This window comes from Oncorhynchus nerka, linkage group LG11 (assembly GCF_034236695.1).
Source record: "Oncorhynchus nerka isolate Pitt River linkage group LG11, Oner_Uvic_2.0, whole genome shotgun sequence".
Classification (NCBI taxonomy): Eukaryota; Metazoa; Chordata; class Actinopteri; order Salmoniformes; family Salmonidae; genus Oncorhynchus; species Oncorhynchus nerka.
In genome coordinates this window covers 7,972,368-7,997,128 of record NC_088406.1, presented here as the reverse complement: position 1 = coordinate 7,997,128, position 24,761 = coordinate 7,972,368, and the positions used below count along the sequence as shown (strand labels likewise).

Sequence of the window (24,761 nt, the reverse complement as noted above, 5' to 3'; positions counted from 1 at the left end):
CCACACTTCTCTGCTGTTTCTCCAGGGGGTATCTTTGAGACCCTTGAGAATGAGCCCATTAGTGTGGAGGAGCTGGCCTTTAAATTCGCTGCGACAAACATCAACAGGAACCGGACCTTAATGCCCAACACCACACTGACCTACGACATCCAGAGAATAAACCTCTTCGACAGCTTCGAAGCCTCCAGAAGAGGTAAGGATGATTGTTATTTGTATTTTTACATTGTCGGTTGTTTTATCCCGAGTGGCACCACATTTCCCTGGTCAAATCTCTGTCTGTATCCCCGTAGGGCACTGGTCAAATCTCTGGCTGTATCCCCGTAGGGCACTGGTCAAATCTCTGTCTGTATCCCCGTAGGGCCCTGGTCAAATCTCTGTCTGTATCCCCGTAGGGCCCTGGTCAAATCTCTGTCTGTATCCCCGTAGGGCCCTGGTCAAATCTCTGTCTGTATCCCCGTAGGGCCCTGGTCAAATCTCTGTCTGTATCCCCGTAGGGCCCTGGTCAAATCTCTGTCTGTATCCCCGTAGGGCCCTGGTCAAATCTCTGTCTGTATCCCCGTAGGGCCCTGGTCAAATCTCTGTCTGTATCCCCGTAGGGCCCTGGTCAAATCTCTGTCTGTATCCCCGTAGGGCACTGGTCAAATCTCTGTCTGTATCCCCGTAGGGCCCTGGTCAAATCTCTGTCTGTATCCCCGTAGGGCCCTGGTCAAATCTCTGTCTGTATCCCCGTAGGGCCCTGGTCAAATCTCTGTCTGTATCCCCGTAGGGCCCTGGTCAGAAGTAATGCACTATATACAGTAACTTCAGAAAGTATTCACACCCTTGACTTATTCCACATTTTGTTGTGTTACAAAGTGGGATAAAAATGTATTTAATTGTCATTCTTTTGTCAACGATATTCCTAAAATACTCTGTAACGTAAGATTCTAACATTTGTAAAAAGTCAAGAAAAATAAAACAGTTTTATACAGTTGAAGAAATATAAATACAGGTACTGCAGCTACAGTTGAAGAAATATAAATACAGGTACTGCAGCTACAGTTGAAGAAATATAAATACAGGTACTGCAGCTACAGTTGAAGAAATATAAATACAGGTACTGCAGCTACAGTTGAAGTCAGAAGTTTACATACACTTAGGTTGGAGTCATTAAAAACAGTTTACATACACTTAGGTTGGAGTCATTAAAACTAGTTCACACACACTTAGGTTGGAGTCATTAAAACTAGTTTACAATCACTTAGGTTGGAGTCATTAAAACTAGTTTACATACACTTAGGTTGGAGTCATTAAAACTAGTTTACATACACTTAGGTTTGAGTCATTAAAACTAGTTTACATACACTTAGGTTGGAGTCATTAAAACTAGTTTACATACACTTAGGTTGGAGTCATTAAAACTAGTTTACATACACTTAGGTTGGAGTCATTAAAACTAGTTTACATACACTTAGGTTGGAGTCATGAACACTAGTTTACATACACTTAGGTTGGAGTCATTAAAACTAGTTTACATACACTTCTGTTTGAGTCATTAAAACTAGTTTACATACACTTAGGTTGGAGTCATTAAAACTAGTGTACATACACTTAGGTTGGAGTCATTAAAACTAGTTTACATACACTTAGGTTGGAGTCATTAACACTAGTTTACATACACTTAGGTTGGAGTCATTAACACTAGTTTACATACACTTAGGTTGGAGTCATTAAAACTAGTTTACATACACTTAGGTTGGAGTCATTAAAACTAGTTTACATACACTTAGGTTGGAGTCATGAACACTAGTTTACATACACTTAGGTTGGAGTCATTAAAACTAGTTTACATCCACTTAGGTTGGAGTCATTAAAACTAGTTTACATACACTTCTGTTTGAGTCATTAAAACTAGTTTACATACACTTAGGTTGGAGTCATTAACACTAGTTTACATACACTTAGGTTGGAGTCATTAACACTAGTTTACATACACTTAGGTTGGAGTCATTAAAACTAGTTTACATACACTTAGGTTGGAGTCATTAAAACTAGTTTACATACACTTAGGTTGGAGTCATTAACACTAGTTTACATACACTTAGGTTGGAGTCATTAAAACTAGTTTACATACACTTAGGTTGGAGTCATTAAAACTAGTTTACATAGACTTAGGTTGGAGTCATTAAAACTAGTTTTTCAACCACTCCACACATTTCTTGTTAACAAACTATAGTTTTGGCAAGTTGGTTAGGACATCTACTTTGTGCATAACACAAGTAATTTTTCCAACAATTGTTTACAGACAGATTATTTCACTTATAATTCACTGTATCACATTTCAAGGGGGTCTGAAGTTTACATACACTAAGTTGACTGTGCCTTTAAACAACTTGGACAATTCCAGAAAATTATGTCACAGCTTTAGAAGCTTCTGATAGGCATCATTTGAATCAATTGGAGGTGTACCTGTGGATGTATTTCAAAGCCTACCTTCAAACTCACTGCTTGACATCATGGGAAAATCAAAAGACATAAGCCGCACAATATTGTAGACCTCCACAAGTCTGGTTCATCCTTGGGAGCAATTTCCAAATGCATGAAGGTACCACATTCATCTGTACAAACAATAGTACGCAAGTATAAACACCATGGGACCACGAAGCCGTCATACATCTCAGGAAGGAGACACGTTCTGTCTCCTAGAGATTAACGTACTTTGGTGCGAAAAGTGCAAATCAATCCCAGAACAACAGCAAAGGACCTTGTGAAGATCCTGGAGGAAACAGGTACAAAAGTATCTAATATCCATAGTAAAACAAATAATATATCGACATAACCTGAAAGGCTTCTCAGCAAGGAAGAAGCCACTGCTCCAAAAATGCCATTAAAAAAAGCCAGACTACGGTTTGCAACTTCACATGGGGACAAAGATTGTACTTTTTGGAGAAATGTCCTCTGGTCTGATGAAACAAAAAATAGAACTGTTTGGCCATAATGACCATTGTTATGTTTGGAGGAAAAAGGGGGAGGCTTACAAGCCAAAGTACACTATCCCAACCGTGAAGCATGGGGGGGGGGGGGGCAGCATCATGTTGTGGGGGTGCTTAGCTGCAGGAGGGACTGGTGCACTTCACAAAATAGATGGCTTCATGAGAAAGGAAAATTATGTGGATATATTGAAGCAACATCTCAAGACATCACTGAGGAAGTTAAAGCTTGGTTGCAAATGGGTCTTCGAAATGGACAATGACCCCAAGCATACTTCCAAAGTTGTGGCAAAATGGCTTAAGGACAACAAAGTCAAGCTATTGGAGTGGCCATCACAAAGCCCTGACCTCAATCCCATAGAAAATTTGTGGGCAGATCTGAAAAAGCATGTGCATGCAAGGAGGCCTACAAACCTGACTCAGTTACACCAGCTCTGTCAGGAGGAATGAGCCAAAATTCACCCAATTTATTGTGGGAAGCTTGTGGAAGGCTACCCAAAACATTTGACCCAAGTTAAACAATTTAAAGGCAATGCTACCAAATACTAATTGATTGTATGTAAACTTCTGACCCCCTGGGAATGTGATGAAAGAAATGAAAGCTGAAATAAATCATTCTCTCTACTATAATTCTGACATTTCACATTCTCAAAATAAAGTGGTGATCCTGACTGACCCACGACAGGGAATTTTTACTTTAAATGTCAGGAATGATGAAAAACTGGGTATAAATGTATTTGGCTAAGGTGTATGTAAACTTCCGACTTCAACTGTATCTTGATTTGAGCCCCCTGACTCAATACATGATAGAATCAACTTGGGCAGCGATTACAGCTGTGTGTCTTTCTGGGTTAGTCTGTAAAAGATTTCCACACCTGGATTGTGCAATATTTGCACATTATTCTTCAAGCTGTGTCAAATTGGTTGTTGATCAATCAATCAAATGTATTTTTATAGCCCTTCTTACATCAGCTGATGTCACAAAGTGCTGTACAGAAACCCAGCCTAAAACCCCAAACAGCAAGTAATGCAGGTGTAGAAGAACAGTGGCTCGGAAAAACTCCCTAGAAAGGCCAAAACCTAGGAAGAAACCTAGAGAGGAACCAGGCTATGAGGGGTGGCCAGTCCTCTTCTGGCTGTGCCAGGTGGAGATTATAACAGAACATGGCCAAGATGTTCAAATGTTCATAGATGACCAGCAGGGTCAAATAATAATAATAATAATCACAGTAGTTGTCGAGGGTGCAGAAAGTCAGCACCTGTTCATTGCTAGAACACCATTGTCAGGTCTTACCATAGATTTTCAAGTAGTTTTAAATCAAAACTGTCACTCGGCCATTCAGGAACATTCACTGTCTTCTTGGTAAGCAACTCCAGTGAATATTTGGCCTTGTGTTTTAGGTTATTGTCCTGCTGAAAGGGGAATTCATCTCTCAGTGTCTAGTGGAAAGCAGACTGAACCACGTTTTCCTCTAGGATTTTGCCTGTCCTTAGCTTCCTTAGCTTCGTTTCTTTTTTATCCTGAAAACCCCCCCAGTCCTTAATGATGACAAGCATTCCCATAACATGATGCAGCCACCACTATGCTTGAAAATATGGAGGGTGGTACTCAGTAGTGTGTTGTGTTGGATTTGCCCCAAACATAGCACTTCGAATTCAGGACAAAAGGTAATTGCTTTGCCACATTCTTTGCAGTTGTACTTTTGTGCCTTGTTGCAAACAGGATGCATGTTTTGGAATATTTTTATTCTGTACAGGCTTCCTTTTTTCACTCTGTCAGGTTTGTATTGTTGAGTAACTACAATGTTGTTGATCCATCCTCAGTTTTCTCCCGTCAAAGCCTGTAAACTCTGTAACTGTTTTAAAATTACAATTGGTCTCATGGTGAAATCCCTGAGCAGTTTCCTTCCTCTCTGGCAACTGAGTTCGGAAGGACGCCTGTATCTTTGATGTGACTGGATGTATTGATACACCATCCAAAGTGTAATTAATAACTTCACCATCCTCAAAGGGATATTCAATGTTTTGAAATGTATTTTTAATTTGAACCAATCTACCAATAGGTGCCCTTCTTTGCAGGGCATTGGAAAACCTCCCTGGTCTTTGTGGTTGAATCTGTGTTTGAAATTCACTGCTCGACTGAGAGGCCTTACAGATAATTGTATGTGGGGGGTACAGAGATGAGGTAGTCATTACAAAAATCATGTCAAACACTATTATTGCACACAGACTGAGGCCATGCAACTTATTATGTGACTTGTTAAGCTAATTTCTACTCCTGATCTTATTTAGGGGTTGAATACTTAATAACAAGACATTTAAACTTTTTTTGTTGTTGCTTTTATTAATGTAAAAAAAATATTGAAAAACATAATTCCACTTTGCCATCATTGGGCATTGTATGTTTGCCAGTGAATGAAAATCTAAATGTTATCCATTTTAAATACAGGCTGTAAAACAATAAAATGTGGGAAGAGTCAAGGGGTGTGAATACTTTCTGAAGGTAATAAGAAACCATTTGGGATGCAGAAAATAACAGTCCCGCTCTACTGTCCCTTTCCCAGCCTGTGACCAGTTGGCTCTGGGTGTCGGGGCGGTGTTTGGCCCCTCTCACAGCTCCTCCGTCAGTGCTGTCCAGTCCATCTGCAATGCTCTGGAGGTGAGACACTATCACATACAGTGGTTCCTCCTTTAAAGGTGACACGAGTTTCCACACCGCGAGACTTAGAGGTACCCAGCATCACGGCGTCATTGCTCCAGACCACCACAAGGGGGAGTTAGAGCACTCATTATGCATTTGGGTGCCAAGGTTTTTATATGACCAATCATATCGAGTGATTCCAATGATGAATTTGGACGCGAGCCACCCGTCCCTGGTGACTTTTCTTCAGCAAAGATGGCTGACAAAACATTATGGAGGAAGCTAATTTAAGTAATTATAACGTCATAATGAGTCATGCAAAAAAATTACAATTGAGGGGAATATGTTAGTTAATGTAGAGACAAACTATTGTGCATATTTTTTGGGTCATAAAGTAAATTTACGAAAATCGCAATTTAGCAATTTTTTTCCCCAGTCATATCCAATACCAGGTGTATCAAACTCCATTCTTTGAATGATGCTGTGTCTGCATGTATGTTTCACAATTATACACTTCAACAGTGTTTACCACTCCTGCTCCTGGGACATCAATGATTACACATTGTAACAATGCAATAGACTAGAAACATGATTTAAGTCAAGGCTGATTTGTAATTCATATATACAGAATACAAATTAGTACATCCTGCCAGCACGCCCACAAGCGAGCCACTCAGGTGGAGAATGACGCATGTAAGAGAGCAGGAATGAGATGGGAGTAACAATCCAGGCTATTTGCTCTGAGGCAGGCATAATAATGTCATGAAACAAGCAGGGAGCAGGCTTCGAACCCTCAACATTCTAGCCCAAAGTCCAGCACGCTATAGACTGTGCCCAAATTGATTAATTGGGGTTGGGGCCGATTGTGGCTAAAAACACTTTATCAATTGGAATCTTTAACGTGGAAAGGGGGAAAAGTATTATTCTTAGTTTTTCACAAGCGTAGCAGGATGGGCTATTAGCTGAACAAGCATAGCAGGATGGGCTATTAGCTGAACAAGCATAGCAGGATGGGCTATTAGCTGAACAAGCATAGCAGGATGGGCTATTAGCTGAACAAGCATAGCAGGATGGGCTATTAGCTGAACAAGCATAGCAGGATGGGCTATTAGCTGAACAAGCATAGCAGGATGGGCTATTAGCTGAACAAGCATAGCAGGATGGGCTATTAGCTGAACAAGCATAGCAGGATGGGCTATTAGCTGAACAAGCATAGCAGGAAGGGCATTTAGCTGAACAATAACCTTTACTAAAGAATTGTCGGATAGCCGAGCTAGGTGTTAACCCCCTTCCCCAACTTGCAACCAATCATTTGTAACTATCTATCCACATCTACCTACACACGATTAATGTTCTGAAAACAAAACATATATATATATACTGTTGAAGTCAGAAGTTTACATACACCTGATAGGTGAGAATTCCGCCCTGAAACATATAATCGTATGGAATTGATTAGAATGTATAAAATCATAATCAATAAACGTGTAGTCCTAGTCAGAATTAGGGTAAAACAATATGCCTTTCTGGTATTTTAAACACAGACTGTCTGAGCTCGGTGCCGACCTGACTAGAGATTTGGGAGAGAACGGGGAGTACGTCTCAAGGACAAAGTCACTATCTCTGTCGGCTGGGTAGTGAGACAGACAGTGTAGCAGGACAAGGTCACTATCTCTGTCGGCTGGGTAGTGAGACAGACAGTGTGTGTAGCAGGACAAGGTCACTATCTCTGTCGGCTGGGTAGTGAGACAGACAGTGTAGCAGGACAAGGTCACTATCTCTGTCGGCTGGGTAGTGAGACAGACAGTGTGTGTAGCAGGACAAGGTCACTATCTCTGTCGGCTGGGTAGTGAGACAGACAGTGTGTGTAGCAGGACAAGGTCACTATCTCTGTCGGCTGGGTAGTGAGACAGACAGTGTGTGTAGCAGGACAAGGTCACTATCTCTGTCGGCTGGGTAGTGAGACAGACAGTGTAGCAGGACAAGGTCACTATCTCTGTCGGCTGGGTAGTGAGACAGACAGTGTGTGTAGCAGGACAAGGTCACTATCTCTGTCGGCTGGGTAGTGAGACAGACAGTGTGTGTAGCAGGACAAGGTCACTATCTCTGTCGGCTGGGTAGTGAGACAGACAGTGTGTGTAGCAGGACAAGGTCACTATCTCTGTCGGCTGGGTAGTGAGACAGACAGTGTGTGTAGCAGGACAAGGTCACTATCTCTGTCGGCTGGGTAGTGAGACAGACAGTGTGTGTAGCAGGACAAGGTCACTATCTCTGTCGGCTGGGTAGTGAGACAGACAGTGTGTGCGTAGCAGGACATGTGTGTGCTTCTAATTGTGTGCGTGTGTGTGTGGGTATGTGTGTATGCGCGTCTGTGTGTGTGTGTGCGTGAGAAGTCAGTATAAAATGAATGGTTTTGTATTCTTGACTTCAGAACGTTCCGTGAATAAACCTTTTTGACATTTACATTTAAGTCATTTAGCAGACGCTCTTATCCAGAGCGACTTACAAATTGGTGCATTCACCTTATGACATCCAGTGGAACAGTAGTGCATCTAAATATTTTAAGGGGGGTGAGAGGGATTACTTTATCCTATCCTAGGTATTCCTTAAAGAGGTGGGGTTTCAGGTGTCTCCGGAAGGTGGTGATTGACTCCGCTGTCCTGGCGTCGTGAGGGAGTTTGTTCCACCATTGGGGGGCCAGAGCAGCGAACAGTTTTGACTGGGCTGAGCGGGAACTGTACTTCCTCAGTGGTAGGGAGGCGAGCAGGCCAGAGGTGGATGAACGCAGTGCCCTTGTTTGGGTGTAGGGCCTGATCAGAGCCTGGAGGTACTGAGGTGCTGTTCCCCTCACAGCTCCGTAGGCAAGCACCATGGTCTTGTAGCGGATGCGAGCTTCAACTGGAAGCCAGTGGAGAGAGCGGAGGAGCGGGGTGACGTGAGAGAACTTGGGAAGGTTGAACACCAGACGGGCTGCGGCGTTCTGGATGAGTTGTAGGGGTTTAATGGCACAGGCAGGGAGCCCAGCCAACAGCGAGTTGCAGTAATCCAGACGGGAGATGACAAGTGCCTGGATTAGGACCTGCGCCGCTTCCTGTGTGAGGCAGGGTCGTACTCTGCGGATGTTGTAGAGCATGAACCTACAGGAACGGGCCACCGCCTTGATGTTATTTGAGAACGACAGGGTGTTGTCCAGGATCACGCCAAGGTTCTTAGCGCTCTGGGACGAGGACACAATGGAGTTGTCAACCGTGATGGCGAGATCATGGAACGGGCAGTCCTTCCCCGGGAGGAAGAGCAGCTCCGTCTTGCCGAGGTTCAGCTTGAGGTGATGATCCGTCATCCACACTGATATGTCTGCCAGACATGCAGAGATGCGATTCGCCACCTGGTCGTCAGAAGGGGGAAAGGAGAAGATTAATTGTGTGTCGTCTGCATAGCAATGATAGGAGAGACCATGTGAGGTTATGACAGAGCCAAGTGACTTGGTGTATAGCGAGAATAGGAGAGGGCCTAGAACAGAGCCCTGGGGGACACCAGTGGTGAGAGCACGTGGTGAGGAGACGGATTCTCGCCACGCCACCTGGTAGGAGCGACCTGTCAGGTAGGACGCAATCCAAGCGTGGGCCGCGCCGGAGATGCCCAACTCGGAGAGGGTGGAGAGGAGGATCTGATGGTTCACAGTATCGAAGGCAGCCGATAGGTCTAGAAGGATGAGAGCAGAGGAGAGAGAGTTAGCTTTAGCAGTGCGGAGCGCCTCCGTGATACAGAGAAGAGCAGTCTCAGTTGAATGACTAGTCTTGAAACCTGACTGATTTGGATCAAGAAGGTCATTCTGAGAGAGATAGCGGGAGAGCTGGCCAAGGACGGCACGTTCAAGAGTTTTGGAGAGAAAAGAAAGAAGGGATACTGGTCTGTAGTTGTTGACATCGGAGGGATCGAGTGTAGGTTTTTCAGAAGGGGTGCAACTCTCGCTCTCTTGAAGACGGGAGGGACGTAGCCAGCGGTCAGGGATGAGTTGATGAGCGAGGTGAGGTAAGGGAGAAGGTCACCGGAGATGGTCTGGAGAAGAGAGGAGGGGATAGGGTCAAGCGGGCAGGTTGTTGGGCGGCCGGCCGTCACAAGACGCGAGATGTCATCTGGAGAGAGAGGGAGAAAGAGGTCAGAGCACAGGGTAGGGCAGTGTGAGCAGAACCAGCGGTGTCGTTTGACTTAGCAAACGAGGATCGGATGTCGTCGACCTTCTTTTCAAAATGGTTGACGAAGTCATCTGCAGAGAGGGAGGAGGGGGAGGGGGAGGAGGATTCAAGAGGGAGGAGAAGGTGGCAAAGAGCTTCCTAGGGTTAGAGGCAGATGCTTGGAATTTAGAGTGGTAGAAAGTGGCTTTAGCAGCAGAGACAGAGGAGGAAAATGTAGAGAGGAGGGAGTGAAAGGATGCCAGGTCCGCAGGGAGGCGAGTTTTCCTCCATTTCCGCTCGGCTGCCCGGAGCCCTGTTCTGTGAGCTCGCAATGAGTCGTCGAGCCACGGAGCGTGAGGGGAGCACCGAGCCGGCCTGGAGGATAGGGGACATAGAGAGTCAAAGGATGCAGAAAGGGCGGAGAGGAGGGTTGAGGAGGCAGAATCAGGAGATAGGTTGGAGAAGGTTTGAGCAGAGGGAAGAGATGATAGGATGGAAGAGGAGAGAGTAGCGGGGGAGAGAGAGCGAAGGTTGGGACGGCGCGATACCATCCGAGTAGGGGCAGTGTGGGAAGTGTTGGATGAGAGCGAGAGGGAAAAGGATACAAGGTAGTGGTCGGAGACTTGGAGGGGAGTTGCAATGAGGTTAGTGGAGGAACAGCATCTAGTAAAGATGAGGTCGAGCGTATTGCCTGCCTTGTGAGTAGGGGGGAAGGTGAGAGGGTGAGGTCAAAAGAGGAGAGGAGTGGAAAGAAGGAGGCAGAGAGGAATGAGTCAAAGGTAGGCGTGGGGAGGTTAAAGTCGCCCAGAACTGTGAGAGGTGAGCCGTCCTCAGGAAAGGAGCTTATCAAGGCATCAAGCTCATTGATGAACTCTCCGAGGGAACCTGGAGGGCGATAAATGATAAGGATGTTAAGCTTGAAAGGGCTGGTAACTGTGACAGCATGGAATTCAAAGGAGGCGATAGACAGATGGGTAAGGGGAGAAAGAGAGAATGACCACTTGGGAGAGATGAGGATCCCGGTGCCACCACCCCGCTGACCAGAAGCTCTCGGGGTGTGCGAGAGCACGTGGGCGGACGAAGAGAGAGCAGTAGGAGTAGCGGTGTTGTCTGTGGTGATCCATGTTTCCGTCAGAGCCAAGAAGTCGAGGGACTGGAGGGAGGCATAGGCTGAGATGAACTCTGCCTTGTTGGCCGCAGATCGGCAGTTCCAGAGGCTACCGGAGACCTGGAACTCCACGTGGGTCGTGCGCGCTGGGACCACCAGATTAGGGTGGCCGCGGCCATGCGGTGTGGAGCGTTTGTATGGTCTGTGCAGAGAGGAGAGAACAGGGATAGACAGACACATAGTTGACAGGCTAGAGAAGAGGCTACGCTAATGCAGAGGAGATTGGAATGACAAGTGGACTACACGTCTCGAATGTTCAGAAAGTTAAGCTTACGTAGCAAGAATCTAATTGACTAAAATGATTAAAATGATACAGTACTGCTGAGGTAGGCTAGCTGCGTTGTTGACACTACCCTAATCAAGTCGTTCCGTTGAGTGTGAAGTTTCTACAATGCTGCTTTTCGGGGGCTAGCTGGCTAGCTAGCAGTGTTGGTTACGTTACGTTGCGTTAGGAGAACGACAATAGCTGGCTAGCTAACCTAGAAAATCGCTCTAGACTACACAATTATCTTTGAAACAAAGACGGCTATGTAGCTAGCTATGTAGCTAGCTACGATCAAACAAATCACACCGTTGGGACTGTAATGAAATGAAATGAAAATGTGACACTACCTGTGGAGCGAAGCGGAATGCGACCGGAATGCGAAAGTTCTATTCAGTAGACGTTGGCTGGCTATTGGCTAGCTAGGAGTGTCTCCTACGTTAAGGACGACAAAATAGCTGGCTAGCTAACCTCGGTGAATTAAGATAATCACTCTAAGACTACACACTCTAACTACACAATTATCTTGGATACGAAGACAGCAAAGACAACTATGTAGCTAGCTAATACTACACTAATCAAGTCGTTCAGTTGAGTGTGATAGTTACTACAGTGCTACGGTAGCCGGTGAACGTATGCTAGCTGGCTAGCTGCTAGGCAGATAGGAGGACGACGAAATACGATAATAACGCAATTATCACTCTAAGACTCCACACTCTAAACTACACAATTATCTTGGATACGAAGACAGCAAAGACAACTATGTAGCTAGCTAACACTACACTAATCAAGTCGTTCAGTTGAGTGTGATAGTTACTACAGTGCTACGGTAGACAGTGAACGTGTTGGGCAGATAGGAGACGACGAAATACGATAATTACGCAATTATCTTTGATACAACGACGACTATGTAGCTAGCTAAGAAGAAATTGCTAAGATTAGACAAATCAGACCGTTGTACTATAATGAAATGTAATGAAAAAGTTATACAACCTGCAGACCGAAGCGCGGATGCGACCGGCTCGCTCCAACAACAATATCCAAACAGCACCCTAACATAACATATCACACAACATAACACACCATCACATAACATATCACACAACACAACACACCATCACATAACATATCACACAACACAACATAACACACCATCACATAACATATCACACAACATAACATAACACACCATCACATAACATATCACACAACACAACACACCATCACATAACATCATATTGTTTAAAATTGATTGGTTGATTGATTGACTAATTGATTTTTTGGGGGGTAAAAACAATTTGTACCTGTTTAAAACCATTTAAAAGTACAAAGAATTCCCCAGAGGAGAACACATGAAAGCTTTAAGCTTATTTCTAATGCGATTCTCGAGTAAAATAAATAAAAACATTGCATTTGTGTTCTTCACATAACAAATGATCACTTAACATAACATCACATTGATGAAAAATAAACATTGTATCTATGTCCCTCCTAAGGTACCCCATATTCAGACCCGGTGGAAACACCCCTCTGTGGACAACAAGGACAGCTTCTACATCAATCTGTACCCAGAGTATGCCTCCATCAGCAGAGCCATACTGGACATCGTACAGTACTACAAGTGGAAGACCGTCACCGTGGTTTACGAGGATGCAACTGGTGAGTGATCTAAACAAACAAAGGGAGGGGAGCACTGCCACTTCCTCATTCTCCGACCAAGGTGCAACAATTGAGGAGCAAACTGAAGCGAAGAGGAAATTCAGCAACGACAGTGAAAGTTGAAGTTGAGAAACATGCTTCATTCAGTAGTAGCTGAATTCCGCCTTCACTTCAGTTTGATCTTAACAGACAATTACTGTGGTTTAAGAGGACACATGTGGTCAATGATCTGACCTGAACAGTGAGACAGGATGTGATGGGTGTCGCTGGAAGGACCAGGAACATCTGGGCCCTAGATGTAGGCTAAGGGGACAACAAAAAGCTAAGGGTGACAGAGGATAGCCTTGGCAGGTTCCTCAAGCAATGCTACATTGAGAAGAGCAAACTTTGCTAGTACAAAGCAATGCTATAGGTCTTAGTAATCACATAGTTCTGTAGATTTGTGGCTATTCTATTTGTAAAAGGCATCAGCAGCAATGGCTCTAATAATATTGAACGATTGCTTGCTTGCATCAGCCAAGAATGAGAAGTAGCAGTAGCAGGGCCCATAGGGCTTTGGTCAAAAGTAGTGCACTACATAGGGAATAGGGTGCTGTTTGAGACTCTTCTTTGCTTTGTGTTAGATGTGATGCTGCATGGTGTTATGAAGGGCTAATAGTTGAAATACCTGTATATAGATTAAAATGTCCCTTGGAGTGTTTGTTTATTAGCCTGGTCCCAGATCTGTTTATTAGCCTGGTCCCAGAACAGTTTATTAGCCTGGTCCCAGAACAGTTTATTAGCCTGGTCCCAGAACAGTTTATTAGCCTGGTCCCAGATCTGTTTATTAGCCTGGCCCCAGATCTGTTTATTAGCCTGGCCCCAGATCTGTTTATTAGCCTGGCCCCAGATCTGTTTATTAGCCTGATCCCAGATCTGTTTGTGCTGTTCTGTCTTGCAATGTGGCAAGACACACAAATACAGAGCCTTCAGAAAGTATTCACACCCCTTGACTTGTTATACACTTTGTTGTGTTACAGCCTGAATTTAAAAATATAAATTGAGATGTTGGGTGTTGTGTCACTGACCTACACGCAATACCCCATAATGTCAAAGTGGATTTATGTTTTTTGAAATGTTTACAAATGAATTAGAAATGAAAAGCTGAAATGTCTTGAGTCAATCAGTATTCATCCCCTTTGTTTGGCCAAGCCTAAATACGTTCTGGGGTAAAAAAAAAGTTGCTTAATTAACAAGTCACATAATAAGCTGCATGGACTCTATGTGCAGTAAGTGTTTAACTTTTTTTTTTTATGACCTAGCTCATCGCTGTACCCCACACATACAATTATATGTAAGGTCCCTCAGTCAAGCAGTGAACAAAGAGGTTTTCCATTGCCTCTCAAAAAAGGGCACCTATTGGTAGATGGATTTTAAAAAAGCAGACATTGAATATCCCTTTGAGCATGGTAAGTTATTCATTACACTATGGATGGTGTATCAATACACCCAGTCACTACAAAGATACAGGCATCCTTCCTAACTTGGTTGCCGGAGAAGAAGGAAACCGCTCAGGGATTTCACCATGAGGCCAATGGTGACTGTAAAACAGTTGCAGAGTTTAATGGTTGTGACAGCGTTATACGAAGGAGACTAAGGCGCAGCGTGCATAGAGTTCCACATACTTTTAATAAAGAGAAACTCACTTAAACAAAAACAATAAAGAACAACGAAACGTGAAGCTATACGAATAGTGCAGACAGGCAGCTAAACATAGAACAAGAACCCACGAACACAAAAGGGAAAATGGCTACCTAAATATGATCCCCAATCAGAGACAACAATAAACAGCTGCCTCTGTTTGGGAACCATATCAGGCCACCATAGACATAGAAATACCTAGACCTACAAAACCCCATGACATACAAAAATCCTAGACAATACAAAAACTAGCATACCCACCCTCGTCACACCCTGACCTAACCAAAAGATAAAGAAAACAGAGATCTAAGGTCAGAGCGTGACAGATGGAGCTAAGCACAGGCTTTCCAACAGGCACTGGGAGACAAATTCCCCTTTCAGCAGGACAATAACCTAGAACATAAAGCCAAATATACACTGGAGTTGTTTACCAAGACGACATTGAATGTTCCTGAGTGGCCTAGTTACATACTTAAATTGGCCTGAAAATCTATGGCAAGACTTGAAAATGGCAGTCTAGTAATGATCAACAACCAACTTGACAGAGCTTGAAGAATTTTAAATATAATAATATGCAACATTTATTGTACAGTCCAGGTGTGCAAAGCTCTTAGAGACGTACCCAGAAAGAATCACAGCTGTAATCGCTGCCAGAGGTTATTCTAACTAACATGTAGTGACTCAGGAGTATAAATACTTACGCAAATGAAATATTCCTGTATTTCATTTTAAATAAATGTGCAAACATTTCTAAAAACCTATTTTCACTTTGTCGTTATATGATATTACGTTTAGATGAGTGAGATTTTTTATTTTTTTTAATCCGTTTTGAATTCAGGCTGTAACACAACAAAAAGGGGTATAAATACTTTCTGAAGGCACTTTGAATCAATCTCACCTTGATTAAACTGCCCTCTACTATCCCCTCTACCATCCCCTCTACCATCCCCTCTACCATCCCCTCTACCATCCCCTCTACCATCCCCTCTACCATCCCCTCTACCAACCCTCTACCATCCCCTCTACCATCCCCTCTACCATCCCCTCTACCATCCCCTCTACCATCGCCTCTACCATCCCCTCTACCATCCCCTCTACCATCCCCTCTACCATCCCCTCTACCATCCCCTCTACCATCCCCTCTACTATCCCTCTACCATCCCCTCTACTATCCCCTCTACTATCCCCTCTACCATCCCTCTACCATCCCCTCTACCATCCCCTCTACCATCCCCTACTATCCCTCTACCATCCCCTCTACTATCCCCTCTACCATCCCCTCTACCATCCCCTCTACCATCCCCTCTACCATCCCCTCTACCATCCCTCTACCATCCCCTCTACCATCCCCTCTTCCATCCCCTCTACCATCCCCCTACCATCCCCTCTACTATCCCTCTACCATCCCTCTACCATCCCTCTACCATCCCCTCTACCATCCCCTCTACCATCCCCGCTACCATCCCTCTACTATCCCTCTACCATCCCCTCTACTATCCCTCTACCATCCCCTCTACCATCCCTCTACCATCCCTCTACCATCCCTCTACTATCCCTCTACTATCCCTCTACCATCCCCTCTACCATCCCCTCTACCAACCCTCTACCATCCCTCTACCATCCCCTCTACCATCCCCTCTACCAACCCTCTACCATCCCCTCTACCAACCCTCTACCAACCCTCTACCATTCCCTCTACCATCCCCTCTACCATCCCCTCTACCATCCCCTCTACCATCCCCTCTACCATCCCCTCTACCATCCCCGCTACCATCCCCTCTACTATCCCCTCTACCATCCCCTCTACCATCCCCTCTACTATTCCCTCTACCATCCCCTCTACCATCCCTCTACCATCCCTCTACCATCCCCTCTACCATCCCCTCTACCATCCCCTCTACTATCCCCTCTACCATCCCCTCTACTATCCCCTCTACTATCCCCTCTACCATCCCCTCTACCATCCCCTCTACCAACCCTCTACCATCCCCTCTACCATCCCCTCTTCCATCCCCTCTACTATCCCTCTACCATCGCCTCTACTATCCCTCTACTATCCCTCTACCATCCCTCTACCATCCCCTCTACCAACCCTCTACTATCCCTCTACCATTCCCTCTACCATCCCCTCTACCATCCCCTCTACCATCCCTCTACCATCCCCTCTACTATCCCTCTACCATCCCCTCTACCATCCCCTCTACTATCCCCTCTACCATCCCCTCTACCATCCCCTCTACCATCCCTCTACCATCCTACTCTACCATCCCCTCTACCATCCCCTCTACCATCCCCTCTACCATCCCCTCTACCATCCCCTCTACCATCCCCTCTACCACCCTACTCTACCATCCCCTCTACCATCCCCTCTACCATCCCCTCTACCATCCCCTCTACTATCCCCTCTACCATCCCCTCTACCATCCCCTCTACCATCCTACTCTACCATCCCCTCTACCATCCTACTCTAAACAATCCCTCTACCATCCTACTATAAACAATCCCTCTACCATCCCTCTACCATCCTACTCTAAACAATCCCTCTACCATCCCCTCTACCATCCCCTCTACCATCCCCTCTACCATCCTACTCTAAACAATCCCTCTACCATCCCCTCTACCATCCCTCTACCATCCTACTCTAAACAATCCCTCTACCATCCCCTCTACCATCCCTCTACCATCCCCTCTACCATCCTACTCTACCATCCCCTCTACCATCCCCTCTACCATCCCCTCTACCATCCTGCTCTACCATCCCTCTACCATCCCTCTACCATCCTACTCTAAACAATCCCTCTACCATCCCTCTACCATCCCCTCTACCATCCTACTCTAAACAATCCCTCTACCATCCTACTCTAAACAATCCCTCTACCATCCTACTCTACCATCCTACTCTAAACAATCCCTCTACCATCCTACTCTAAACAATCCCTCTACCATCCTACTCTACCATCCTACTCTAAACAATCCCTCTACCATCCTACTCTAAACAATCCCTCTACCATCCTACTCTACCATCCTACTCTAAACATTACATTTACATTTAAGTCATTTAGCAGACGCTCTTATCCAGAGCGACTTACAAATTGGTGCTTTCACCTTATGACATCCAGTGGAACAGCCACTTTACAATAGTGCATCTAGGTCTTTTAAGGGGGGAGAGAAGGATTACTTTATCCTATCCTAGGTATTCCTTAAAGAGGTGGGGTTTCAGGTACAACCCCTCTACCATCCCCTCTACCATCCCCTCTACCATCCCCTCTACCATCCCCCTCTACCATCCCCTCTACCATCCCCTCTACCATCCCCTCTACCATCCCCTCTACCATCCCCTCTACCACCCTACTCTACCATCCCCTCTACCATCCCCTCTACCATCCCCTCTACCATCCCCTCTACTATCCCTCTCTACCATCCCCTCTACCATCCCCTCTACCATCCTACTCTACCATGCCCTCTACCATCCTACTCTAAACAATCCCTCTACCATCCTACTATAAACAATCCCTCTACCATCCCTCTACCATCCTACTCTAAACAATCCCTCTACCATCCCCTCTACCATCCCCTCTACCATCCCCTCTACCATCCTACTCTAAACAATCCCTCTACCATCCCCTCTACCATCCCCTCTACCATCCTACTCTAAACAATCCCTCTACCATCCCCTCTACCATCCCCTCTACCATCCCCTCTACCATCCTACTCTACCATCCCCTCTACCATCCCCTCTACCATCCCCTCTACCATCCTACTCTACCATCCCCTCTACCATCCCCTCTACCATCCTACTCTAAACAATCCCTCTACCATCCCCTCTACCATCCCCTCTACCATCCTACTCTAAACAATCCCTCTACCATCCTACTCTAAACAATCCCTCTACCATCCTACTCTACCATCCTACTCTAAACAATCCCTCTACCATCCTACTCTAAACAATCCCTCTACCATCCTACTCTACCATCCTACTCTAAACAATCCCTCTACCATCCTACTCTAAACAATCCCTCTACCATCCTACTCTACCATCCTACTCTAAACATTACATTTACATTTAAGTCATTTAGCAGACGCTCTTATCCAGAGCGACTTACAAATTGGTGCTTTCACCTTATGACATCCAGTGGAACAGCCACTTTACAATAGTGCATCTAGGTCTTTTAAGGGGGGAGAGAAGGATTACTTTATCCTATCCTAGGTATTCCTTAAAGAGGTGGGGTTTCAGGTACAATCCCTCTACCATCCTACTCTAAACAATCCCTCTACCATCCTACTCTACCATCCTACTCTAAACAATCCCTCTACCATCCTACTCTAAACAACCCCTCTACCATCCTACTCTACCATCCTACTCTAAACAATCCCTCTACCATCCTACTCTAAACAATCCCTCTACTATCCTACTCTACCATCCTACTCTAAACAATCCCTCTACCATCCCCTCTACTATCCCCTCTACCATCCCCTCTACCATCCCTCTACTATCCCCTCTACCATCCCCTCTACCATCCCCTCTACCATCCCCTCTACCATCCCTCTACTATCCCCTCTACCATCCCTTCTACCATCCCCTCTACATCCCCTCTACCATCCCCTCTACCATCCCCTCTACTATCCCCTCTACATCCCCTCTACCATCCTCTCTACCATCCCCTCTACCATCCCCTCTACTATCCCCTCTACCATCCCCTCTACCATCCCCTCTACCATCCCTCTACTATCCCTCTACCATCCCCTCTACTATCCCTCTACCATCCCCTCTACCATCCCCTCTACTATACCCTCTACCATCCCCTCTACCATCCCCTCTACTATCCCCTCTACCATCCCCTCTACCATCCCCTCTACTATCCCCTCTACCATCCCTCTACCATCCCCTCTACTATCCCCTCTACCATCCCTCTACCATCCCCTCTACCATCCCCCTACCATCCCCTCTACTATCCCCTCTACCATCCCCTCTACCATCCCCTCTACTATCCCCTCTACCATCCCCTCTACCATCCTACTCTACCATCCCCTCTACCATCCCCTCTACCATCCTACTCTAAACAATCCCTCTTCCATCCTACTCTAAACAATCCCTCTACCATCCTACTCTAAACAATCCCTCTACCATCCTACTCTAAACAATCCCTCTACCATCCTACTCTAAACAATCCCTCTACCATCCTACTCTAAACAATCCCTCTACCATCCTACTCTAAACAATCCCTCTACCATCCTACTCTAAACAATCCCTCTACCATCCTACTCTAAACAATCCCTCTACCATCCTACTCTAAACAATCCCTCTACTATCCTACTCTAAACAATCCCTCTACCATCCTACTCTAAACAATCCCTCTACCATCCTACTCTAAACAACCCCTCTACCATCCTACTCTACCATCCTACTCTAAACAATCCCTCTACCATCCTACTCTAAACAATCCCTCTACTATCCTACTCTACCATCCTACTCTAAACAATCCCTCTACCATCCCCTCTACTATCCCCTCTACCATCCCCTCTACCATCCCCTCTACTATCCCCTCTACCATCCCCTCTACCATCCCCTCTACCATCCCCTCTACCATCCCCTCTACCATCCCTTCTACCATCCCCTCTACATCCCCTCTACCATCCCTCTACCATCCCTCTACTATCCCCTCTACATCCCCTCTACCATCCCCTCTACCATCCCCTCTACCATCCCCTCTACCATCCCCTCTACTATCCCCCTACCATCCCCTCTACCATCCCCTCTACCATCCCCTCTACCATCCCCTCTACTATCCCCTCTACCATCCCCTCTACCATCCCCTCTACTATCCCTCTACCATCCCCTCTACCATCCCCTCTACCATCCCCTCTACTATCCCCTCTACCATGCCCTCTACCATCCCCTCTACCATCCCTCTACTATCCCTCTACTATCCCCTCTACCATCCCTCTACCATCCCCTCTACCATCCCTCTACCATCCCTCTACTATCCCTCTACCATCCCCTCTACCATCCTACTCTACCATCCCCTCTACCATCCCCTCTACCATCCCCTCTACCATCCTACTCTAAACAATCCCTCTACCATCCTACTCTAAACAATCCCTCTACCATCCTACTCTAAACAATCCCTCTACCATCCTACTCTAAACAATCCCTCTACCATCCTACTCTAAACAATCCCTCTACCATCCTACTCTAAACAATCCCTCTACCATCCTACTCCAAACAATCCCTCTACCATCCTACTCTAAACAATCCCTCTACCATCCTACTCTAAACAATCCCTCTACTATCCTACTCTAAACAATCCCTCTACCATCCTACTCTAAACAATCCCTCTACCATCCTACTCTAAACAATCCCTCTACCATCCTACTCTAAACAATCCCTCTACCATCCTACTCTAAACAATCCCTCTACCATCCTACTCTAAACAATCCCTCTACCATCCTACTCTAAACAATCCCTCTACCATCCTACTCTAAACAATCCCTCTTCCATCCTACTCTAAACAATCCCTCTACCATCCTACTCTAAACAATCCCTCTACCATCCTACTCTAAACAATCCCTCTACCATCCTACTCTAAACAATCCCTCTACCATCCTACTCTAAACAATCCCTCTACCATCCTACTCTAAACAATCCCTCTACCATCCTACTCTAAACAATCCCTCTACCATCCTACTCTAAACAATCCCTCTACCATCCTACTCTAAACAATCCCTCTACTATCCTACTCTAAACAATCCCTCTACCATCCTACTCTAAACAATCCCTATACCATCCTACTCTAAACAATCCCTCTACCATCCTACTCTAAACAATCCCTCTTACCATCCTACTCTAAAAAATCACTCTACCGACCTACACTAAAGAATCCCTCAACCATCCTACTCAAACAATTCCTCAACCATCCTACTCTAAACAATCCCTCTACCATCCTACTCTAAACAATCCCTCTACCATCCTACTCTAAACAATCCCTCTACCATCCTACTCAAACAATCCCTCAACCATCCTACTCTAAACAATCCCTCTACAATTCTAAACACTCCCTCTACAATTCTAAACAATCCCTCGACCATCCCAAACAATCCCTCTACCATCCTACTCTAAACAATCCCTCTACCATCCCAAACAATCCCTCTACCATCCTACTCTAAACAATCCCTCTACCATCCTACACAATCCCTCTACCAACCTAATCAATCACTCTACCATCCTAAAAAATCACTCTACCGACCTACACTCAAGAATCCCTCAACCATCCTACTCAAACAATTCCTCAACCATCCTGCTCTAAACAATCCCTCTACCATCCCAAACAATCCCTCTACCATCCTAAACATTCACTATACCCTCCTATAAAATCCCTCTACCAACCTAAACAATTCCTCTACCATCCTAAACAATCCCTCAACCATCCTACTATAAACAATCCCTCAACCATCCTACTCTAAACAATCACTCTACCCTCCTACTCTAAACAATCTCTCTACCATCCTAAACAATCCCTCTTCCATCCTATACAATCCCTCTACCAACCTAAACAATTCCTCTACCATCCTATACAATCCCTCTACCATCCTAAACAATCCCTCTACCATCCTACTCTAAACAATCCCCCTACCTTCCTACTCTAAACAATCACTCTACCCTCCTACTCTAAACAATCTCTCTACCATCCTAAACAATCCCTCTTCCATCCTATACAATCCCTCTACCAACCTAAACAATTCCTCTACCATCCTATACAATCCCTCTACCATCCTAAACAATCCCTCTACCATCCTACTCTAAACAATCCCTCTACCTTCCTACTCTAAACAATCCCTCTACCAACCTAAACAATCCCTCTACCATCCCCTCTACCATCCTACTCTAAACAATCCCTCTACCATCCTAAACAATCCCTCTACCATCCTACTCTAAACAATCCCTCTACCTTCCTACTCTAAACAATCCCTCTACCAACCTAAACAATCCCTCTACCATCCTAAACAATCCCTCTACCATCCTACTCTAAACAATCCCTCTACCTTCCTACTCTAAACAATCCCTCTATCATCCTACTCTAAACAATCCCTCTACCTTCCTACTCTAAACAATCCCTCTATCATCCTACTTTAAACAATCCCTCTACCTTCCTACTCTAAACAATCCCTCTATCATCCTACTTTAAACAATACCTCTACATTCTACTCTAAACAATCCCTCTACATCCTACTCAAAGCAATCCCTCTACCATCCTACTCTAAACAATCCCTCTATCCCCTCCTGTAAGCCCCCTGACTATTACCTATTTAGTACACGGCCTCTGCATCCCAAATGGTACCTCGTTCCCTATTTAGTACACTCCCTCTGCATCCCAAATGGTACCTCGTTCCCTATTTAGTACACTCCCTCTGCATCCCAAATGGTACCTCGTTCCCTATTTAGTACACACCCTCTGCATCCCAAATGGCACCTCGTTCCCTATTTAGTACACTACTGAAGCCAATAGGCTTCAGTTAAATTGCACCGAATTAGATATGAAGTTATAGTGTGAATATATTACTGGTTAATTGTTATTGTTGTGCTGAGTTGTGGGATCATAATGTAGTCTGGCCACTCCTAATAGGGTCAGACATTATGAGGCTTTTCTGAACATAATCATGTATTGTCTGTGTCCCAAATGTAACCATATTCCATATACATGTATAGTGCACTACTTTGACCAGAGCTCAATGTGTTCTGTTCAAAAGGTAGTGCACTACTTTGACCAGAGCTCAAAGGGTTCTATTCAAAAGGTAGTGCACTAATTTGACCAGAGCTCAATGGGTCCTGTTCAAAAGGTAGTGCACTACTTTGACCAGAGCTCAATGGGTCCTGTTCAAAAGGTAGTGCACTACTTTGACCAGAGCTCAATGGGTTCTGTTCAAAAGGTAGTGCACTACTTTGACCAGAGCTCAATGGGTCCTGTTCAAAGGTAGTGCACTACTTTGACCAGAGCTCAATGGGTCCTGTTCAAAAGGTAGTGCACTACTTTGACCAGAGCTCAATGGGTCCTGTTCAAAAGGTAGTGCACTACTTTGACCAGAGCTCAATGGGTTCTGTTCAAAAGGTAGTGCACTACTTTGACCAGAGCTCAATGGGTCCTGTTCAAAAGGTAGTGCACTACTTTGACCAGAGCTCAATGGGTCCTGTTCAAAAGGTAGTGCACTACTTTGACCAGAGCTCAATGGGTCCTGTTCAAAAGGTAGTGCACTACTTTGACCAGAGCTCAATGGGTCCTGTTCAAAAGGTAGTGCACTACTTTGACCAGAGCTCAATGGGTTCTGTTCAAAAGGTAGTGCACTACCTACACTGAGTGGACAAAATATTAGGAACACCTTTCTAATATGGAGTTGCAAACCCCCTTTTGTCCTCAGAACAGCCTCAATTTGTCAGGTCATGGACTCTACAAGGTGTTGAAAGCGTTCCACAGGGATGCTGGCCCATGTTGACTCTACAAGGTGTTGAAAGCGTTCCACAGGGATGGTGGCCCACGTTGACTCTACAAGGTGTTGAAAGCGTTCCACAGGGATGCTGGCCCATGTTGACTCTACAAGGTGTTGAAAGCGTTCCACAGGGATGCTGGCCCATGTTGACTCTACAAGGTGTTGAAAGCGTTCCACAGGGATGCTGGCACATGTTGACTCTACAAGGTGTGGAAAGCGTTCCACAGGGATGGTGGCCCACGTTGACTCTACAAGGTGTGGAAAGCGTTCCACAGGGATGCTGGCCCACGTTGTCTCTACAAGGTGTTGAAAGCGTTCCACAGGGATGCTGGCACATGTTGACTCTACAAGGAGTGGAAAGCATTCCACAGGGATGCTGGCCCATGTTGACTCTACAAGGTGTTGAAAGCGTTCCACAGGGATGCTGGCACATGTTGACTCTACAAGGTGTGGAAAGCGTTCCACAGGGATGCTGGCACATGTTGACTCTACAAGGTGTTGAAAGCGTTCCACAGGGATGCTGGCACATGTTGACTCTACAAGGTGTTGAAAGCGTTCCACAGGGATGCTGGCACATGTTGACTCTAGAAGGTGTGGAAAGCGTTCCACAGGGATGCTGGCACATGTTGACTCTACAAGGTGTGGAAAGCGTTCCACAGGGATGCTGGCCCATGTTGACTCTACAAGGTGTTGAAAGCGTTCCACAGGGATGCTGGCCCATGTTGAC

The 24,761-nt window shown here is 45.4% G+C and overlaps 1 protein-coding gene across 2 annotated transcripts in view; it reads left to right on the top strand.

Annotated features, from left to right (window-relative positions):
- LOC115126039 (glutamate receptor ionotropic, kainate 1) overlaps positions 1 to 24,761 on the top strand; it is a 125,388-nt gene that overhangs the window by 39,938 nt on the left and 60,689 nt on the right. For both annotated transcript variants that reach the window (XM_065024180.1, XM_065024179.1), the window contains exons 2-4: positions 26 to 193; positions 5,534 to 5,628; positions 12,712 to 12,874. In XM_065024180.1, coding sequence (XP_064880252.1) covers positions 26 to 193; positions 5,534 to 5,628; positions 12,712 to 12,874 — 426 coding nt within the window. The remainder of the gene's footprint in view (positions 1 to 25; positions 194 to 5,533; positions 5,629 to 12,711; positions 12,875 to 24,761) is intronic.